The sequence below is a fragment of the Botryllus schlosseri genome, chromosome 2 (assembly GCF_051294905.1).
Source record: "Botryllus schlosseri isolate E-star chromosome 2, Bs_hap1, whole genome shotgun sequence".
NCBI lineage: Eukaryota > Metazoa > Chordata > Ascidiacea > Stolidobranchia > Styelidae > Botryllus > Botryllus schlosseri.
Genome location: NC_137237.1, coordinates 18,812,828 through 18,832,077, shown reverse-complemented (window position 1 = coordinate 18,832,077; position 19,250 = coordinate 18,812,828). Strand labels below are relative to the sequence as shown.

At 43.6% G+C, this 19,250-nt stretch overlaps 2 protein-coding genes across 7 annotated transcripts in view; both read right to left on the bottom strand.

The window, feature by feature from the left end:
• Positions 1-2,437, bottom strand: LOC145433992 (putative ATP-dependent RNA helicase DDX27). Its single transcript, XM_080311266.1, has one exon. The coding sequence runs from the start codon at positions 2,311-2,313 to the stop codon at positions 55-57; it is 2,259 nt and encodes a 752-aa protein (XP_080167392.1). The 5' UTR covers positions 2,314-2,437; the 3' UTR covers positions 1-54.
• Positions 2,438-3,823: 1,386 nt separating this feature from the next.
• The window catches only part of LOC145433982 (histone-lysine N-methyltransferase 2C-like), a 60,358-nt gene continuing 44,931 nt past the window's right edge, over positions 3,824-19,250 (bottom strand). For 3 of the 6 annotated variants that reach the window (XM_080311245.1, XM_080311247.1, XM_080311248.1), the window contains 29 exons: positions 19,075-19,140; positions 18,922-18,994; positions 18,486-18,533; positions 18,182-18,420; positions 17,061-17,222; positions 16,052-16,195; positions 15,837-15,975; positions 14,739-14,878; positions 14,517-14,684; positions 13,380-13,672; positions 12,699-12,889; positions 12,461-12,540; positions 12,292-12,390; positions 11,906-11,977; positions 11,590-11,706; positions 11,453-11,527; positions 10,625-10,847; positions 9,980-10,122; positions 9,765-9,920; positions 9,356-9,517; positions 8,269-8,452; positions 7,923-8,068; positions 7,673-7,835; positions 6,905-7,041; positions 6,715-6,845; positions 6,182-6,350; positions 5,149-5,339; positions 4,930-5,038; positions 3,824-4,398 (listed from right to left, as the gene is read on the bottom strand). In XM_080311245.1, the coding sequence (XP_080167371.1) occupies positions 4,306-4,398; positions 4,930-5,038; positions 5,149-5,339; positions 6,182-6,350; positions 6,715-6,845; positions 6,905-7,041; positions 7,673-7,835; positions 7,923-8,068; positions 8,269-8,452; positions 9,356-9,517; positions 9,765-9,920; positions 9,980-10,122; positions 10,625-10,847; positions 11,453-11,527; positions 11,590-11,706; positions 11,906-11,977; positions 12,292-12,390; positions 12,461-12,540; positions 12,699-12,889; positions 13,380-13,672; positions 14,517-14,684; positions 14,739-14,878; positions 15,837-15,975; positions 16,052-16,195; positions 17,061-17,222; positions 18,182-18,420; positions 18,486-18,533; positions 18,922-18,994; positions 19,075-19,140 (4,113 nt within the window). In that variant the 3' untranslated portion in view covers positions 3,824-4,305. The remainder of the gene's footprint in view (positions 4,399-4,929; positions 5,039-5,148; positions 5,340-6,181; positions 6,351-6,714; positions 6,846-6,904; positions 7,042-7,672; positions 7,836-7,922; positions 8,069-8,268; positions 8,453-9,355; positions 9,518-9,764; positions 9,921-9,979; positions 10,123-10,624; positions 10,848-11,452; positions 11,528-11,589; positions 11,707-11,905; positions 11,978-12,291; positions 12,391-12,460; positions 12,541-12,698; positions 12,890-13,379; positions 13,673-14,516; positions 14,685-14,738; positions 14,879-15,836; positions 15,976-16,051; positions 16,196-17,060; positions 17,223-18,181; positions 18,421-18,485; positions 18,534-18,921; positions 18,995-19,074; positions 19,141-19,250) is intronic. The other 3 variants (XM_080311246.1, XM_080311249.1, XM_080311250.1) reach the window with 3 other exon arrangements.

The following is a 19,250-nucleotide window of genomic DNA, read 5'->3' as shown; positions in this document are numbered from 1 at the left end:
GATCATCCAATAACTTTATTCACAAAATCGACACCACCAAGAGAAATGACAAAGCTATTTGGCCCTCTGGCCCCCAAATTTTGATCCTTTACGCTGCTTCTTAGCAATACCGAATTTCTTGCGCTCTTCATAACTAGGGTTGGCCCTGAACTTTTTCACTGCTCTCGACGAGGTGTTGGTGAGTTCCGCGTCGAAAGACGATGCTTTCTTCGTCTGCTTTGTCGGTTTCACAGGCCCCGGATTTTCGTAACAGGCTCGCATTCGTTTTGGCTTTCTTTTTCGTTTCTTTTCACGCATCTGGAACGCTTGCACCTTCTCCAGCTCTTTCGCCGCTCGCTCTTGAGCGTTTTTGGGAGGGGCGATGAAATTCTGCTTTTGTTTCGATCTCTTTTTGCCGGGTTTCGCTTCCGAATGCACTCCGAGCATGCGTTCTGCGCGTACGGTTTCACGTTCGATCGTTGTCTGAAACCAGTTTCTCTTTTCCGGAGGCGGGTCTGACGGGTTCTTCTGAAGTATTCTCTGTCCTTTCGATAGTTGCGCTTCCGATTTCATCAATTCTTTCTCTTCAATTTCCATTCGCAGGACTGATCCTACTTCCGGATCAAGCTCTTCCAATTTAGTTTTGTACCGTTCAATAACCGCAGGAGGCACCAATCTGCTACGCACCGGATTTTTTGCTAATTTCACAATTTCTTTCAACATTTTTCTCTCCGATTCGCCGACTAGAGACACCGATCTCCCGGTCTTGCCAGCGCGGGCAGTTCTTCCAACTCTGTGCACATAATGCTTGATGGTGTTTGGCATCGTGAAATTGATAACCGTCTTTACATTGCTAATATCCAAACCACGGGCTGCTAAATCCGTACACACTAGAATATCAACTTCCGCACTTCGAAATTTTTCCAGCCCGTCCAACCTTTGGGCCTGATTTAAATCGCCGTGCAATTCGGCTACTTTAAGACCTAACAAACCCAAAACGATGTGCATTCTATGGGCTTGTTTTTTCGTTTGGGTGAACATCAGAACACTGGTTACGAAAGTTCTTGAACACAACGCAGCGACGATGGCTTCCCGATCTCCTTCTTTGTTCGGTCGGATCCTAATAAACTCTTGTCTTAAATATGGGGCGACTTCCGTATTACTATTGACAAACAATTTTACAGGCTTTTTTAAAGCGACAGCTGCCAGCTCATTGACTTGCTCCGTCATTGTGGCAGAAAACAACATCGTTTGTCGATTGGCCGAGCATAATTTGATAATTTCAGTCATTTGTTCGGCGAAAAATTCGTCCAGCATACGATCTGCTTCGTCCAAAATCAAAATTTCGACAGAATCCAACTGAAAAGAGGGAGTGTTATGCAGGTGGTCTATTAATCGTCCGGGAGTTGCGATTAACACATCCGGACCTTGTCGTAGGGCGGCCTCCTGCGATTTTAAATCAAGGCCTCCGGCTGCGAGACATGTTTGAACGTCGGTGAATTGAGCAAGTTGTCGCGTGAGAGAATGCACCTGTATTGCCAATTCTCGAGTAGGAACCAAACACAGAACTCTTGTGACTGGTGCTAAGCGAGGTTTGAAGAGCAATCTCTCTAAAACCGGAAGCATAAATGCGGCAGTTTTCCCCGTACCGGTAGCGGCGCAAGCGCATATGTCTTTACCTAAAAGCGCGACAGGAATGGTGGCTTGTTGAATAGGCGTCGGGGTGATGTAATTTACGGCACTTATTCCTTTTAGAAGGGGACGCGACATATTCATTTCTGCAAAATTCATCTCGGGATTCCAGTGAGGCGTCGAAGCGAAAAATTCTTCATCGCTGATGTCGCCTTCGATTGTTAATTTCACTTTTTTTTCTTTAATGTTTTGCCGAATTTCTTCCTCAAGATCGTCATCTTTGGCCCCTTTCTTCTTTTTAATTCGGATTTTATCTTGCTTGGGCACAATTAATTCGGATTCGCTGTCAGTGGCATCTGCTTCTTCTTCGATCACATCTTTGTTTTCATCTTTCGTTTTGCTTACGTTAAAATGAGCATTCTTAATCATCCTGGATTTCCGTACTTCCGCAATTTTCTCATCCAAAGACGTCCTGGCTACGTGTTTTTTGAAGTGTATTGAATCCATAATAGCTTTCATAGTTAAGGAAGTGTCTACGTCATCGGCATCAAAGACGAAATCTTTGTTGAAACCCTTTTTCTGTTGTTTCAACTGTTTTATTCGTTGTTTACTTTTCGCGTTTTCATCCTCACTTTCATCGCTCTGTTCTTCATCTATGAATACGTCTTCACCTTCCTCAATAGTTTGTATCAATTCCGCCATCGCTGCAGATGATTATGCGATATCGCAATCATACAAGAGATATATATCAAGAGTCCCTGCTAAGCTACCGAACTGCGGTGGGAAAGCACACGAGGATCTCCACACCGTAAACATTGCACGATACGCTTGAATAGATTTGTGGTCAGTGATCAGGTCACTGCTGTGACATATCGGGATCGTAGTATAGCAATTAACGTAGCTGAATCAAATTAACGTATAAAAATATTTACAAAAGAAATTTAACGGCGTAGGACTCTGGGAAGGCTCAACTGGTCTGATCAAACCAGTGGTGGCCCTACGATTGGGAGGGCCCTGGGCGAGACTTCCGGGGCCCCCCTATAAGTATGTAATCGCAGCTTCTGGTGGGCTCCGCCTCCCAGACCCCTCTTTCGCATCTGTTGTTAACAACTTAATATTAGTGCCACATATGGAACGGGGGTAGTGATGTGTATTTTACTTATAGAATGTAAACATTTCACATTCTATAATGTTACAATTTGAAGCAGGCAGGGATGCTGAATAGCTCGTGAGCCTTTTTTTATGATACATTGACAAATTATAAAAGAAGTGAACCAGTTGAAGATGTATGGCATTTATCGTGAAATAATAGAATAGCGATACAACTGCTGCAGGCTGAATAGCCCACACCTGGAATGCTATCAGCTGACATGAGCCAGCACACCACGTCAAGGTTTGAACCAGGCGCTGGATCAGGTCATATGTATTGCATGGCTGCAAGGACATCAAGACTTGATGATTGACCAAAGAAGGGGGGCTTCCAACAGGGGGGCCCGGGCGACTGCCCACCTCGGCCACCCCAAAAGCCACCACTGAATCAAATATGCATGATGAATATTTTGGATTCAGACAGAGATACTAGTTATTCTAAGTTATTCTAAAACAGGATCGAAGCCAGATTCATCATTTTCCCCGGGTGGCGGGCTCTGAATCCTTAATTATTTCATGTACGAGTGTAGGTGACTTTTGATTATTCAATACGATGTCACAATTATAACCAGCGACTCCATTGTTTTCGTTCGCTCAGGATATAGACGGCGATGTAATGCTCATATATAAGTACGGTCCATCAATCTAAACTCCATCTCGACTTACTGGCGTGAATGGACTATGCGGACGTCCGTATTACATCAGCTTCGCAGCCCCCTCGATAACAAACTACCATGCATTGCCGAAAATTATTGGGCACTGTTATAGAGGCGGCTTTGAGCACACTGGCAACATCGTTTGCCTACCTGACCTTTCTTCAGTTCATTAGATAGTGCAGGTTTACTTTCACAAATAGTATGGCTGCTTGAGCGCTGTTATGGTACCACACTTTGCTGTGTAGAAGCCATCAAAGTGACAATAGTAACCCACTATTTCTAACCTCGATAGCATTCGATGTCACATGAAAAATAGCATTTCAACAACCACGCAGCCCATCCTTCATAGGCTGACGGGATTGATCTTGAATCCCATTAAATGTTACTATAAACTCAGAAAACGCATATTAAAAACTCCAAGTCTTCTTTTAATCATGCATCTCATACTGAAAATAATACAAATACAAACACATTATCGACTGAGAATATCCACAGATATTGTCAAGAAACAAGTACATGGATCACCACCAAGATATTATTCATAATGATTCCTACCTATTTCATGAGGCAAGGATAACAGAGTACCAAAACCGTAATGAAGCTGAAATATGACGAAAATTCATTGGTAGAATGGTAGAAATGGGAAGTCGACAAAATTGCAAAAGCATTGGAAATGATCATGGCCGTATGTACAGTTTTCAACGAGTTTCTCATCTAGATTTAGGCCCGTGTCCTACGGTATTGTAAGGAAACAAATGCATTGAAGAAGGTCCTGCTTCATACTTTGGAAACAATGCAGGAGGCACTTCACGATAGTATGGCAGTTATTGCAAGATGTCATATCAAACCAGCGACTAAGTAACAATATAATGACGACTGCTGTCAAGCATCAGTTCATCCATTTTTTGCAGTTGGAAGCGCCGCACAGACAAGGAATCTTCCGGCCTTCGTCCTCGAAGTCAAACTTGTAGTCGTACGAGAGCTGCGAAATAATGTTCATTAACATAACGGTGGAAACATCATAGTGCGGCAAATCAATTACATATCACAACAAATACCGGTGCAGAATAATAACTTCATGATTAAAATAGATGCGAATCTGACGATCTAAGCAACTAGTGAGATACATTTCCTCATTCGAATCCAAGGCACGGTTTTATCACACGTAATTGTCATTTATAGTAATAGTTATGTTACCAATACCAGCATCATATGCATATTGATTTCAAGACTTCATTCATTGCAGTAGGCTACTCGAAGACCTTCTGTGTGCCCCTTATCGAGAGCTGAAGGCACGATGACAAGCATAAAAACAGAGATTCTAATGAAAACCAATTTGTTACGTCACACTTCACAACATAGATTTCCATTTCAGTACCACACAACACCAAAAAATAGAAGTAAGGTAGGTAAGGTGGTCAGACAGCGTGAATTAGATATATGAGCAAATAGCAGCTAGCATTTTGACGTCAAATAGCTGCAACAACAGCATACTCAGTGTCTAAACACACACCTCTTCGCCCTTGAGAATGTGACGATTTGAAACTATCATAATCTTTTTCTCCTTCTCGAAATTAACGACCTCGGCCACACAGTTTGGCTTGCACGAATGATTGATGTATCTTGAAAGAAACGGTGGCGTCAATATCATACGGAAAATTGATACGATGATACGAAAGCGCAGAGTCTTTTTTTTCCTTCGACTATTGGAACGATTTAGAGGAAAGCTTACCTCGCCGGGCCTCCCGTGACAGTGGCGTCGACGATGTGGTCAGAGTCAAGACGGAACATGTACACTCCCCGATTTGACTCTTCGTACATTTTCTCTCTTTTCTCCGACACTTCCGTTCTGATGATGTCGCCGATATACTCGATAACCATCGTTCCGGGTTCGATGTCGCGCGCAGAATACAGCCCAAGACCCTGAAAAGGTGCACGAAAACAATAAGAAAAACCTCATCGTATCTCCAGTGGGGCTGAGCAAAATTGCGTAGCTGGGTTCGATTCTGAATTAGTATTTCGTCTCAAGTTGAGTATACGAGCACTACATCTTAAGACGACATCACAGTTACAATGACTTCAAAAGTACAAATATGCATCTTTTTTTGTAGCTGCAAAAACATTGATACTAGTTACACACAGAGGTGGTCAGTAACGAAGCACTTCTACTTTTTGAAGTACTTGAAGTAGATTTTGCCTACTCACACTACTTTTTAAGTGGTCATGATTTTAGACTACTTTTACTTCTACTTCACAGTTTTCAGTTTTGTGGGCAAAAATAGGCGTAGAATACTTACTCACTTGTGAACCACCACTCCTACTTCTTCTTGAGTAGAAATTCCGGCGTTACTTCTACTTCTACTTGAGTAGCGACGGTGACTACTTTGACCACCTCTGGACACATTCAAAATAGTTCCACACCATCACTATTTCCTATCACTTGGGGACCATTGTGATTGTCAATCACTAATTGAGAACAATGTCGTTCCATGAGTATTTGCAGTCTTGTGCAACGTGTATTTGTATTGGGATGTTGAGGTACGGCCGAACAATTTGTTGAGCCTTCAACAGCAGAAATGAAGTATTGAAACGACAATTTTTGTTGTAAAAATGACATATAATTTTGTCACTCGTAAAACCGGCTGTAACTAATCAACTCACGATTGATACTCAATCGGATTTATGCACGGTACTCGAACCGATACGCACAGCCGTAATTCCCAGAAGCTTGATCTGTTTGAACCCTTGCAAACGCTCAAACTTACTTGAATGCGTGACCGTGCGAGATACACATTAGACCTCCAATCGTTTTTCATCTTCCGATACTGCGACGACTTGGAATGCACAAACTGTTTTCCGTACAGCGAAGACGCGTCGCCGATGCCGGACGACTCGTAATACTCGCTGATCAAGTTGCTGATGAGAGTATGGGGCCTGAACGAGAAACAAAGGATGAGTACACGTTGTCCGAACCAAGCTTTGTCAATGCATGAAAAATTTGCGAGAAATGATCATACACTTAACACTAGTCAACAAGGTAAAAGAAACTATAGAGGTGTTCAAATTAGTCATCTTTGCTACTCAGGTAAAAGTAGAAGAAAGAATTCTAGGCTTCCATTGGACTGAAAAAATATAAAACACTGAAGTACAAGTAGCATAAAATCCTAAGCACTTGAGTAAGTAGTTCAAGTTGGCAAAACCTACTTGAGCACTCCGAAAAAGTAAAGGTACTTTATTACTGACCACTTCCGCTTATAGGAACAATATGAAAAGAAAACTTCAACAACAAAAACATTACTTCTTGCGATGTTGCTTGATATGCGGCTCGGACCGCGCACAACCGGTAGGATTGATAGCGAGGGGTACCTCCAGTAGCGGGGTGCGTCCGTAACGAAATTTATAATCGGAGCAAAGTTCGATGTTAGGAAGCTGTAAGAACAGAAGAGTTTTGCCGCCCTGTCGAAAATGATCGCAGAGTTTTCCATTACCGATTCCAGCACTCTCGAAACCACCGGTATCGTGAGTCCGAACAGTTTCTCCCCGGTGATATGAGCTGGGAATAGCTTCAAAACGCTGTGCTGAGACCTGAGTTTCTCCAGCGGACCCAAGATTTCCATCCACAGGTCTGAAAATGGAAAAATTCGTCCGTCCTGAAAGAGATACTTACACACCAACAGGCACATATAGCCAGAGGCAGTTATGCTGTTCACCACGATAATTCCGCACAACTACAGACCATGTTTCAAACAAAAAATCCGAACGATGTCCCGATATCGAGCAACGACTGCCTAATTTCTCAAGCTCAAGTTACTGATACACGGATGTCTAATAGCACTGCAGGGAGCTGCGATATCGAATGTACTGTCCAAAATTGTGTACCGTCGGTCACCATATCCGGCAATACCATTTTGCGTAGTTCCCGCAGACAGACCCACAATACCACACGACTGTTATTGCCTAGTGATATTTCCACGAAATTTTCCTTCGAACTATGGCAATAGGGATTGCTCAGAGACTGTAAAATCGAGAAATTGAATGCCAACGCTAAATATGAGTGCAAAGATAAGAGCTTAGTATAGCATAGATCAATACCGATCAAAAGACCGCTTTGTCTGTACACAGGCAAATACCTGGTTTGCTCGAGCCTTCAAATTCCTTTGACAGTATAGCAATGGGAAAAAATTAATTCGACCTGATCTCCAATCGAGTATAACATTATAAAACGAGTCACATCGAGTTTCAACATTGCACCATACCGTTCACATTGTCAATTTCCATCTTGGTGTCAGTGTCCGCGTGCGTCACAATCTTGTCGGGCTTGTTCTTCCCCGGCAAGGCGGCCTTGAACATCATTTTGAACGACGGCTTTCCATTGACTTCAGTGATCGAGCATTGGTACCGACATCGCCTCCGCATATTCTGCGAATAAAGTGTTTAAATTCATCCGAACCGCACCGTTTGATATCAAACCAAGGTTGGCATGTAGCACGTCATCAAAATTATTACCGTTCGGCTCCAGAACATTCTGGTCGCTCGATATCCGAGTGGATAGATGGCGGTGCTCGAGTGGCAATTGGCCATTTGCTGGGTGGCCAGCTGGCCGACGTTTTCGAATATCAACGCGCCGACTCGAAGTACGTAATTTTTCTCGCCTGGAAACATAAAGCCGCAAATGAATCAGACATGTGCTGCGATTCATCTGGCGACTAGCCTTCTCTCAGATAAGCAAATTTTATGAACTTCCCTCCCAAGTGCTGTAAAATTTGAACGTGTCGTGTTGTTCCATGGTACAGCAGGCTCGTTTTAACAAGAGTCGTAGAAATAAACTGCACAATTGAAATATGACACCGACCTTGGGTCAGCTCCCCCTGCTGCATAATGCTGGCGATCTGCTTTGTTTCGGGCCGTTGCACGTAAACTTTCCGGAATACGGCCAGAGATCTCAAGGTGTCTCCAGACTGGTGTACGCCGGGTCCCGCCGACGCGAGACCGACCCCGGGTTTAGGTGCGTGCGTGGGGCAGAGCACGGTCTTGTCCTAGATAATGCAGCGAGAATGGTGGAACGCGTAATAACCGATTGGCGCGCGCTTAAATTCAAGAAAATTCGACGGAAACTTGCTGCAACAGAATTTCTGTTTCAATGACGTCAACATGTGGCCACGTAGGAATATTTTTTTAAAGATATAATAACTCCTGATTGCATACCGAATTTGGCTCAATCCCAACCAGTATACGCCGACGCAGAGCCAATTAAAATTTTCGAATTTACTATAAAAATACCAAAAAGATTTTCAAAATTTACCGTCAACCCCATGAAATTATTTAGATGTCTACAAAAATGATGTGAAACCAATTTGACGCAATTATGATGCAAAACCCGTTGAAGCGAAGTTATTGCATCTGACGGTTTTGCGTTTGCGAAAATAACAAAGACGGTAGAAAATCCCAGAATTATGAATGAAAAAATCAAAGAACTTCGCCGCTAAAGTTTGGAATTGCGTGAAATTTGTTTTGCATCATTTCTGTAGACAGCTAAACAATTTTATCGGGTTGACAGTAAAATTTGAAGATTTTTATTTTTTATTGTTTCGTATAAATTCAAAAATTGACTCTGCGTCGGCGTGTACTGGTTGGAATTGAGCCAAATTTGATGACAAGCGTTTTTCAGGTAACCTAACAATCTAATCAGTGAATCCCCAGGATCCGGAATAACCCTTAAGTATATATTGGTCATACATATACTATTGATGCTCGAGTTGTATTCGAGTACCCTTTCCCTGCTGAAGACCCTCTGGATAGCGACAGTTGCAGTCAGACAGACCGATACCAATAATTCTCAGAGACAATATCAGCCCCACATAAAGGTCTGGCTCTAGTCTCGATCGCTAAGATACTCAAAAGCCACTAAACCATAAAACCAACACCGCGGACCGCCTTACCTTGAAGAAAACGCACTTGACATCGATTGCACATTGACAATGGTACGTGTTCACGCATCGCGGCCTGTGACAGTGTATCGTCGCCCCTTTCTTCTGACACAGACAACACAAAACAGACTCGCTCCTCCTCCAAGCCAAGTCGACGTTGATAAGCGCGCCGCCCTTAATGTCAAGCAAAAGCGTCGTCAAACGAAGGCACTGCACGCTGCCTGAGGTGGTCAGTAATATAATTCTAGTTTTTCGAAGTATTCAAGAGTGATTTACCTGCTTGCACTCCGTCCCCAAGTAGTTATGATTTTAGAGTATGTCTACTTATAATTCAGTTTTCAGTTTTTAATTTTAGGATGTTACTTCCACAACTGCTCTACTAACGATGACTACTATGACCATTTTTGTACAGCGCACATACCTGCGTCTCGTACACTTCCGCAGACCACAAAGCGCAGTTGAGATGAACCCAACGGTCTACGTCGACGTTGAGTAGCCTGGCTACAGAATCGGTGTTGCCATCTCCACGCACACCGCAAAACACGCAGGTGCGTCTGTCGACAGCTGTGGCGGGCGGCTGAAATCAAAACGGCATTGATCCGCATATCGAGGGCAATGTCGGACAGCAACACGCACCTTCAATGCAGATCCGTATTTCTGGAATAACGGTTCCATGTCCACCGCCGGTTTCGCCGAAGGCTTTACGATGGCGACGTTGGGAGACCATTTCTTCCACTTGATGCCTTTCCAGCGCTTGGAAATGACTTTGGTGTCGTCTACTTTGAAAACGAAGCAAAACGTCAATCGCATTGTCATTGGCATTCGTGATATCAATCAGAGTTGGACTATTTAGTATTTACATGATTTTAATGTCGATAACAAAATAACCACAATGATATAACATAACGAAATTTTCAATTGATTGCAATTACTTTCTAGATTTTTGACTCCATAATTATTACATTCGAAATTTTCCAATTCAACTAGATTTGAATTACTTTTGCGGGTGTTTGGAGTCGTGTGCAATTTGCAATCATCAAATTATCATAATTCAAACTGGGAAAATCTCACATCAAATAAGCTGCACCAGCAGTAATCTTAACACTGGTAAATTGAAAGGTGGTCAAGCCCACACTTTCGATTTTGAAGAGCGGAAACTAGTTTTGTAATTAGTCAGCATCGCCTTCATGAGTTGAAGTTTAAATTGTCTCTCTAACATGACAAATGAATGCTACTACATCGGAAATTACAGACTGTGATGCTACGCAACGCAACACCAACCTCTCCTCCTGCCCCGGCCCCTTCCTGCAGGCGGCATGGCTTTTGTCACGTCGAGCACGCCGGACGGGAAGTAAATGCTTTCGACGCTGGACCTCGTGTTTTTCGACGGCAGGCCGTCCTCGTCCGGACACTGGTCCAGCAGCGACTGCATGCTGATCTTTTGCGTGTGGCGTTGGTAGATGTGCGACGCCTTAAACTTCTTTTTTGTCGTCGTCGAGGTAACCTGGAAACGATGACGTACACCACAATTACGATGTGGAATTGCCCGCAGTTCGGTTAAAACCAAAGGTGGTCATTGTTGCTGTTTTGATATTCATGGTGTTTTCAATTACATGGCCATTTTACACCAGGCCGATATTCTCCATTATGATTCCGTATTTATCGACTGGTAACACGGGCTATTCCTAGGCTTCATCAGACACCGCTCAAGGAGATTACATGGCGAGACATAGCATAGATATAACCCCAATACATAGGTAGTAATTCCGGAGTCGGACACATTGGTGTTGCAGCTGTGGAACGTACCACGACCAAAATGAGGTACTGCTTTTTTGGTGTACACAAGTAGATTTTGCCTACTCGCACTACCACTCCAAGTGGTCATGTTTTCAGACTAACAAAACACTTCCTTTCACACTTTTGATTTTGTAAGGTAATTCAGACAGTAAGTAGTATTGAGAGATGTTTCATGATTGAAATTGTCATAACAACCGCCCGAAGTGACCCTTGTGTCACGGTACTAGAATATATTTTTGAAAACACGCCTATTCGTGGTGTCATTTGTTGTTGCGCGTTAGCTGCTAAAATGCGCCCTGCAATTTCGCAAACCTTCTTCTCTTGAAATTCGTATTTGATGAAGCAGTCCTTGTTGCAGAATATCTCGTCCTCCTCGTACGCCGACCCCTGCAAAAGAACAAAAGGAAGCTGAATTCCGAATTCGCCCGACCAATCGCTCACACACTCACGTCAAACTTAGGCATTCGCACGCCGTTCTTTTTCACCAACGTCTTACAGAAGAGACAGCAGCGCTTTTGCTCTTGCATCACTTGACCCGGTCCGCCGTCCTGTTGTGCGCTCGTCAACTACAACGACAAGTCAAACAAATTTTCATACGGCGTCGAATGGGAAAGCTTCTTCGTCAAACTACACATTTTACAATACAAATAATGTTGGGCCGCTTTGGCAGGCAGTGCTTTCGACTCGATATCAGAAGAAACGGTCTATAGAATGACCACAACGCGAAGAACCAAGGCTTTCAAGAATATTTGTCATTTCGCCCACCTGACTGGACTGGCTTGTCGGCGGCGCAGCAATAGCCGTTTGCTCTTCCTTTACCGATCGATTGAGAGACTCCTATTGTAAAAGCAAGGAATTGCATACAACCATAATAATATACTAATATCTTTCTTTTAACGGTATAATCCATCACGTGTCTCCGCGGTACACAAATATAACTACTGCTGTTATATTGCAAGGACAACAGCGAAACATTAGCTAATTACCAAGACCTGTTAGTCAAATGACACTACCATATAACTAACCGGTGTGATCATACTTTACTAGTATATAGCGATATCAACATGATGCATTTGTATTACAGTAAAGCAATGTGAAATACTCGCCACCTTTTCAGATTTGTGTAACAATTTATGTACGATGACACCAACCTTGAGTTCCTTTCCCGGCTTCAAGACTTCCACGACGTTGAAGCTGAATATCGGCGCCTCCAAGATTCTCGACAGCAGAGTCAGACTCTTTTCGATGCTCTGAACGGGGATAAGTAAAAAAACGATAGCAAAAGCAAACAAAGCGAACGGAAGCGATCAAGACCGGCACCTTGAGATTGGCGTTGTCGAATTCCACCGTCACGGAAACAGAGTCTTTATCGTCCAGATATCTTCTGACGTAAGGAACGCCTGTGAATAGAATCAGCGTCATTGTTTATTCTTGGTAAACTGTCATTATTGAAACACTGTGATTTCACAAGTTACAAATTACCGACTCTTAACCTTACGGAAACAGGTCTATCGACACTATCGATACCGGCATCATATTCTATCACGCAGCCCCTCACTTATTTTTGGATGTTGCATGAGCGGAATGGTGGGCGACGGGCAATCGCGAACTTTCTCCGACTTGATCTCGGCCGCGTCCATCATCAACGAAAAGTTGTCCGCTCTCAGCGTGGCCAAGGCGCGATGGTCCCAGTCGTCTTCGTTGTCCATTTCCGGAGAGGACGGCGATATAGCGGTGTCATCCGCGACCCTGAATTACGGGGGTAAATCTGAAATTCTATACTTGAAACGTGCAAAAGCTTGTGATGTGTTGACGCTACTATTTACGCAACAATAGCAGTTACTAACTAACTAAAATATTTGAATATCACAACAAACAACATGCACATATATGTATATGATGCTTTCAACACAAAACCGGCTTTCGATATGATACTTTGAGACATCATGTATCGATAATCTCGGGATTCGAAAACCATACTACAATTACACCAGAACATACCATGAATTGGTTATTCTTCATATCATTCCCAGAAAAAGCCCTACACTCCCAGTGATTTTTAATTATATCTAATTTTTTACATCGTCAAAACTTCTGGGAAACTTCCCTTAATCACGTCGTCGCATATCTTTGGATTACTGAATGGATAAGCTAATGCAAGTCTCTTGGGACAAAATATCAATGCGGCGGATATCATAACTTAAACTGTCCCGCCGTCATCCGACACAAACTCTCTCACCTCCGAGGCTTGACCAGGTCGTCCCGGTCATCGATGCCTTGATGTGGCGGCGTCGGCATCGACTCGGGCACCTTCACCTGGGACTGAACCCCGGAGTGTACGCTCGTAGCCTGCGCAACGTTGCCGTCAGGACTCAACCCCAAAGGCCCATATCTTTTGGTCTGGTCCGGACGACTGGTGGACGGAGAGGGTGGCACGGGCGCCGTTTCTGCCGTTGTCCTAATTGTGGCGAGGCTGCCGCCGGCAACATCGAATACTTTAACAGACGACGACGGCTGCGGCGGTTGCAATCTCTGAAATTAGAGACAGTTCTATGTCAGTAACGATCGCCCGGCTGTCTCTGCTTGGAGCCGAATAGAACATAGTTTTCAGAGGAAGAATTCACAGTTCAAACTATCTCATTTCAAGATGACACCCTTCTGCAATAGTTGGCATGCTTGCACATTGCGCGAGTCTTAAATCTCTCGCAATTAGGACTTGGTGAATTTGAATATCTGAGCGATTCGAATTCGATGTCATAACAGTATGGATGATTTGGAAAGTCAATATTTGCACCCTTACTGCGTCCACAAAGAAAGGGGTCCCAGTTAATCAGATATTTCCTCAACAGTACCTCTTCCATTGCACTCCGTGATAGTGTTGCAGATTAATCACTACTTCATGGATATGTCATGAGTCGCTTTGTGATACCTATTTTGGCGGCTCCGTTACTTATCACCGACTTAGATTTCACGTCTTCCGTTGAGGGAAGAATGCGTCCAAACCACAGTTCTCGTTGATATTCTATCTCTTACTGGCATCTCTCGATTCGGATTCGAGTACTTTTGTGCCCAACCTTAGTCGCAATACACTACTTTCATCAGCTAACCGTTTGAAAAATGACTATCAAAGTCAGCATTTTCGACTAATCGTCTTGACAAGCCTCGTGAATCACTGCATGCAATTTTACAACGCTGCATCTGCCCGAGTAGCACAAGCGATTAATCGCAGCAAATCCGTGGAAATTGGCTGAGAGCGAGCGACCTAATTTCAGTTTGAAACATCCCGTAATTCTCACGTTTGTGGGATTGCTCCTGGGGGCCGGGAAACGGGTCGATGCTTTTTTTGAAAAAAAACTTTTGAAAAATCAGAACCTACCTTTTTCAAATCCAGTATAAGCTCGTAAAAATCGGGGATATTCGAGTACGTGCTCTCGGCCAGTAGACCCATCTGCAGATTTTTGCAGTTCGTGACCCCTGTTCCCTCCGGAACACAAATGTGATGCGACCTCCTGATAGGCGGCTCGCTCAGCCTCAGCAAAGTTAACTGTAACGATACAAGATTAGTTTCTTTCAGCGCCGCGACCGAGATATATCTTACCTGGGTGGGCTTCCACTGCGCGACTGCTTTATTGACGCCGCCCACAACAGGTTGTCCGGGGCTGATATGCCCCGGCGGAACGCTCGTGACGATGCCACCCGGGAATGGCACGGCCGGGGTCATCACTCCAGGCTTTCCACCTGCGATAGATACAGAACAAGGTACAGTCCAACCCTTCTCAAAGCTATCACTTTCTGTAGGCGTAAGGCAAGATCAGTACTCAAACAATGCTGTCAGCATTCTAATCCAAACAGACTTGTAGACATATTCTACTAGAACTACAACTAGCTGCCTTGATAAAACCGCCACTAACTAACCAAAATAAGACCAACTAGGTTCAATTGCAACCCAATAATTAAATAATAGATATCCTATTGTGAATACCATATTTTTATAATCAAAAATTTTCTACTTCAATTAGAAAAAAAACAAAACATTTTGAACAGCTCTAATGGACAGTCACCAACTCAATTCATATTGTGAGCACAAAGTTTTCGGAGCCTATCATATCTAATTCCTGGTCTGTGGACATATAAGCATTCAACAATTCGGCATGCGACAATTTGGCATGCGACACATGAGTATGTGGGTTAAATAGGTAGGTTAGGGTTGGATTTATGGTTGGGTTAAGGTTAGGCTTTAGGTTAGGATATATATAACAGTTAATTTCAGGGCTATGTTTCGGGTTAGGGTAAGCTTTTGGGTTATACAGTCACATGCTGAAGTGACGCATGCTGATGTGTTCCATGCTGAACTGTCGTTTGACATTGTGTCGCATGCTCATTTGTCGGGCAACCCTAATTTCCCAATGCTTGCGGGTAACCTTCTGGTTACGATGAAATTCCGACTTGCCTTATCAAGATTTATTAGTGGAAACGGATTTCTAATGATAAACTCGCTACAAGCGTTCAACTTGCTGCCGAGGCTCAGGTCTACCAACAACCATAAATGAGTCTCATAAACTCGTGTCTGTGTCTGAGTTGGTGGAAAAGAGAACAAACTCCACAGTCCAGCCATGCTTCATAGTAGATATTAATACTAGATACCAGTACTAATACAAAATACATACTAATATATTCACAAGCGCAGCAACCGTACCTATTTGAAACGGTGCCTGCATCACGTTTTTGTCCTTCTTCTTCTTCCGTTTCACCGGTTTCCCGTCCGGCCCGACTTCTTTCGATGGGCGCCTGGCTTTTTTCTTCTTCTGCCCCAGGTCCGTGTCCATGTCAGGAAGCTGGAGACACGGCGAGAAAATGATATTTTCAAATGGCGTGGCCGCGGTCAAGCCATGTCACATCACATCGACCTACCGTCATTGTGTATGGCATCATTCCCATGGCGATGCTCTTTTGCGTGTGTGCCATCATTTCCGGGGTCATCATGCCGGTGCTGGCGTACTGTGGATGGTTGAGTATGCACCGCACGCCGTCCTGAGTCATGACCATCTGCTGCGGCTAAAAAAGGCGAAGTTGAATTTTAAAGTCTTCTGTAATCGAACAAATCCCATCTTACCGATGCCGAGCCTAATGTCCTATCTTATAATATCTTGCTAGTAAATTATTTAACTATTTACTAAGATGCAGTGTTAGTTTGGGGTTCACAAAGACCCCTTATTGGTAGCCAGTATCACTCATGAATCGGTGGAGCCTAGGAATAATTGGCACAGCGCGACACAAATTTCGCGTGTAATTTCATCAGGAAGCAGTAACTCTGCCACTGCGTAGGAATTTGGAAAAATCCAAAGCCCTCCCTTTCTCACGCTAGCCAAGCATGGACCAAGCACTTGGCGGCGAGTGACTTGTGTCATTAACAATCATAATAGCGTGAAAATTCTTCAGATATGGCATCCAGCTCAAGGCGCATTACATCACAGCGTTTATTGGAACATCTCTGGACATAAAATACAAGAAAGGCTGCATCTGGACACATGTAAGCTATAAGAAATATATCAGTATTCCCAGTCTAGTATTCGCAGATTAAAGTTATGACTCTATACTAGCATTCTGCGACGTCATGAAAATTGCCAATATTTTTTTACCTCTAACAGCTGATGGAGATGAAAATAACTGGTCGGGCTATAGTTATAAATGATAGGACGAAACAAATCATGGAATTTCGATAAAAGATGCTGTATTACAAACAAATGCTGTACAGTTGTGTGCTTTAATCGTATCATAGTACAATGACATTGGAAGTCAGTCGACCATTTTCATTTTGACATTTCTGACATAACTCATTAGGAGAAACCTAAACAATAACGTAAACACGACCGGCTCAAACCGGTCGCAGGGCACGAAACCCCAATCCTGGCTCGCATACCTCTGGCATCTTTCTAGTCGGGAATTTCGTCGGCTTCGGATTCAATTCCCAAGGCGACTGGGTCACGTGCGTCCCGTCCAGTTTGGCGGCTTGCAATCGGTCGTCGTATTCAGAGCTGAGTCGGACCACCTTCTCGATCGAGTCCTCGATGGTGTGCATCGTCTGAAATGCAGAAGCGGGCTAAAAAAACACTGCTGCCAACAATCGTCCAGACCAGGGACTTCTCAAACTTGAGTCCACGAAGGCCAAGAAAAATCTTATTGTTTCTATTTCAAGGTCAAAAAAATATTTTCATGTTACCGATAATAGCATAAAACCACCTAAAATAGATATTATCACTGACGATTTGTTTAGCATTTCCACATATATCGCATCCTAACGTTATTTGTTACGTATGCGTATAAATTTTGCACTCGTAGCTACACTATGTCAATTAGGCGAATATCTTCAAACCGGTAAGGTTAGTTGAGTTGAGGTGATTTCATTTCGCTCCACGCAACAACAAATAAAATAATACAGTAGAATACTATTGTGAAATCTCCATATCATGCGCCAAGAACATTGGTTGAAAGTGATAATTTGCAATAATCTATTCATCTTATGATCCTATATCGAAAACTGTCAAACAGCGTGGAATATTTTCTTTTCCTTTTAAAGATTAATAACTCACGACGATGGGATACAACAGCCACAGTGTTTTCTATGTCGAAAAAGTTTTTGTCAACGTTTCTCTCAGACCAGTGAATTCGGCCCTTGGCCAGTTTGGCAGCAGATGCATAAAAACTATTATCACTACTGTGCAAACTACAAAAACTAGGTGAACACTTGACGAATTTGGCATTAGACATCTAGTGACGAAAGCGATGTCTCAATATTGTGTCAATAATTAATTAATAAATGTTTCACTGAATATGAGCGTAAATTGCAATATATGGCACTCGGAACTTGGTATGTATATATTTAGTATTCGGGTTAGAAGTTAGGGTTAGGGTAGCAGGTTAGGAATAGGAATTTGGGTGCACGAAGCGCTGATTTCAATAGTAACCTCTTGGTCCAGACCCCCAGAAAATAGAGTTCGGGGTCCAAGCAAAAACTAACGTTTCAGAACCACCGTGACAGACCTTGGAATCCATGCCATAGCCTTTCTTTTTCTTTGTCTTGCCATCTACGCCCTTCTCGTCCTGGTCCAGGCCGGCCGTCTGATGCGGCGGGGTGGACAGCGTGCTGACGGGCGTGGACGACACCGTCCTGTCCGACAGGTCTGGGTCGTGCGCCATAATGATCGCTATCTCCGCTTCTGAAAGACCGTCGAAATTAGCCATAGAAAGTCGCGGGCTCTGATTGCGCGGGGTCGATCTCCCTGTAAAAAGGCGCGGTCGATGATACGCGGGCCGGCGCGCGTTCCGGATTAATGACACCGCTTACCGGAATGCGGCGTCGTGTGGGCGGCGGCCGGCGGCATCGTCGGGGTGCCTAGATTAGGAAAAAAGACTCGTGATTCTGAAATACTGAAAATACGTACCTTTCGAACTGGAAGCGCTAGTTTGTTACTTGCCTTGTTTCATGGTACAGTAGACTACGCTTAATTCAGATACAACTTAATGGGAGTTTTTTTACGTGCAATTTTTACTTTTTTTCCGTTTCCTAGCATTTTGGCGAAATAAAGCAGTTGTTTGGGTTATCTGATATTCGAATTAAGCGGATTCGACTGTACATGTATTCCGAGTTACTGTAACTAATTAGCAGTTATAGTCATAACAAAGACAAGAGTGTTTCACACATGAATCATAGCAGTACAAAATGGCAGCGTTGTCTGGCCGGATGAGAAAGCAAAGTCTCAAGCACCCAACGACATACTAACCAGGATTCGTTTGAAGCTGAACGTTCCCGACGGACGTACTTGCTCTCACAGTCGACTGCATATCCCTGGACATCTGCGATAAGCAACAGCAAGGTACAGTACAACGTGACAAAGAACTATAGCATTGCCGTCGATCAAAGTTATGTATTTTACCTGCATCAGTCGTTGCTCCAACGGCGTTATGACAGGGGCCTCGGTTTTCATATTCGACACCGTATCCTGAAATGAAACAGAGCATTAAGTACACTGAATGGTAGGCATGGTAGGTTTTTCAAAATTTCATCGAGTCACTGATGAAATTGGAGGTACAGAACGGCAGTATACAATTG

Bases quoted from the DNA above. Each gene is read 5' to 3' on its own strand.
- LOC145433992 (XM_080311266.1), bottom strand. From the start codon at position 2,313: ATGGCGGAATTGATACAAACTATTGAGGAAGGTGAAGACGTATTCATA.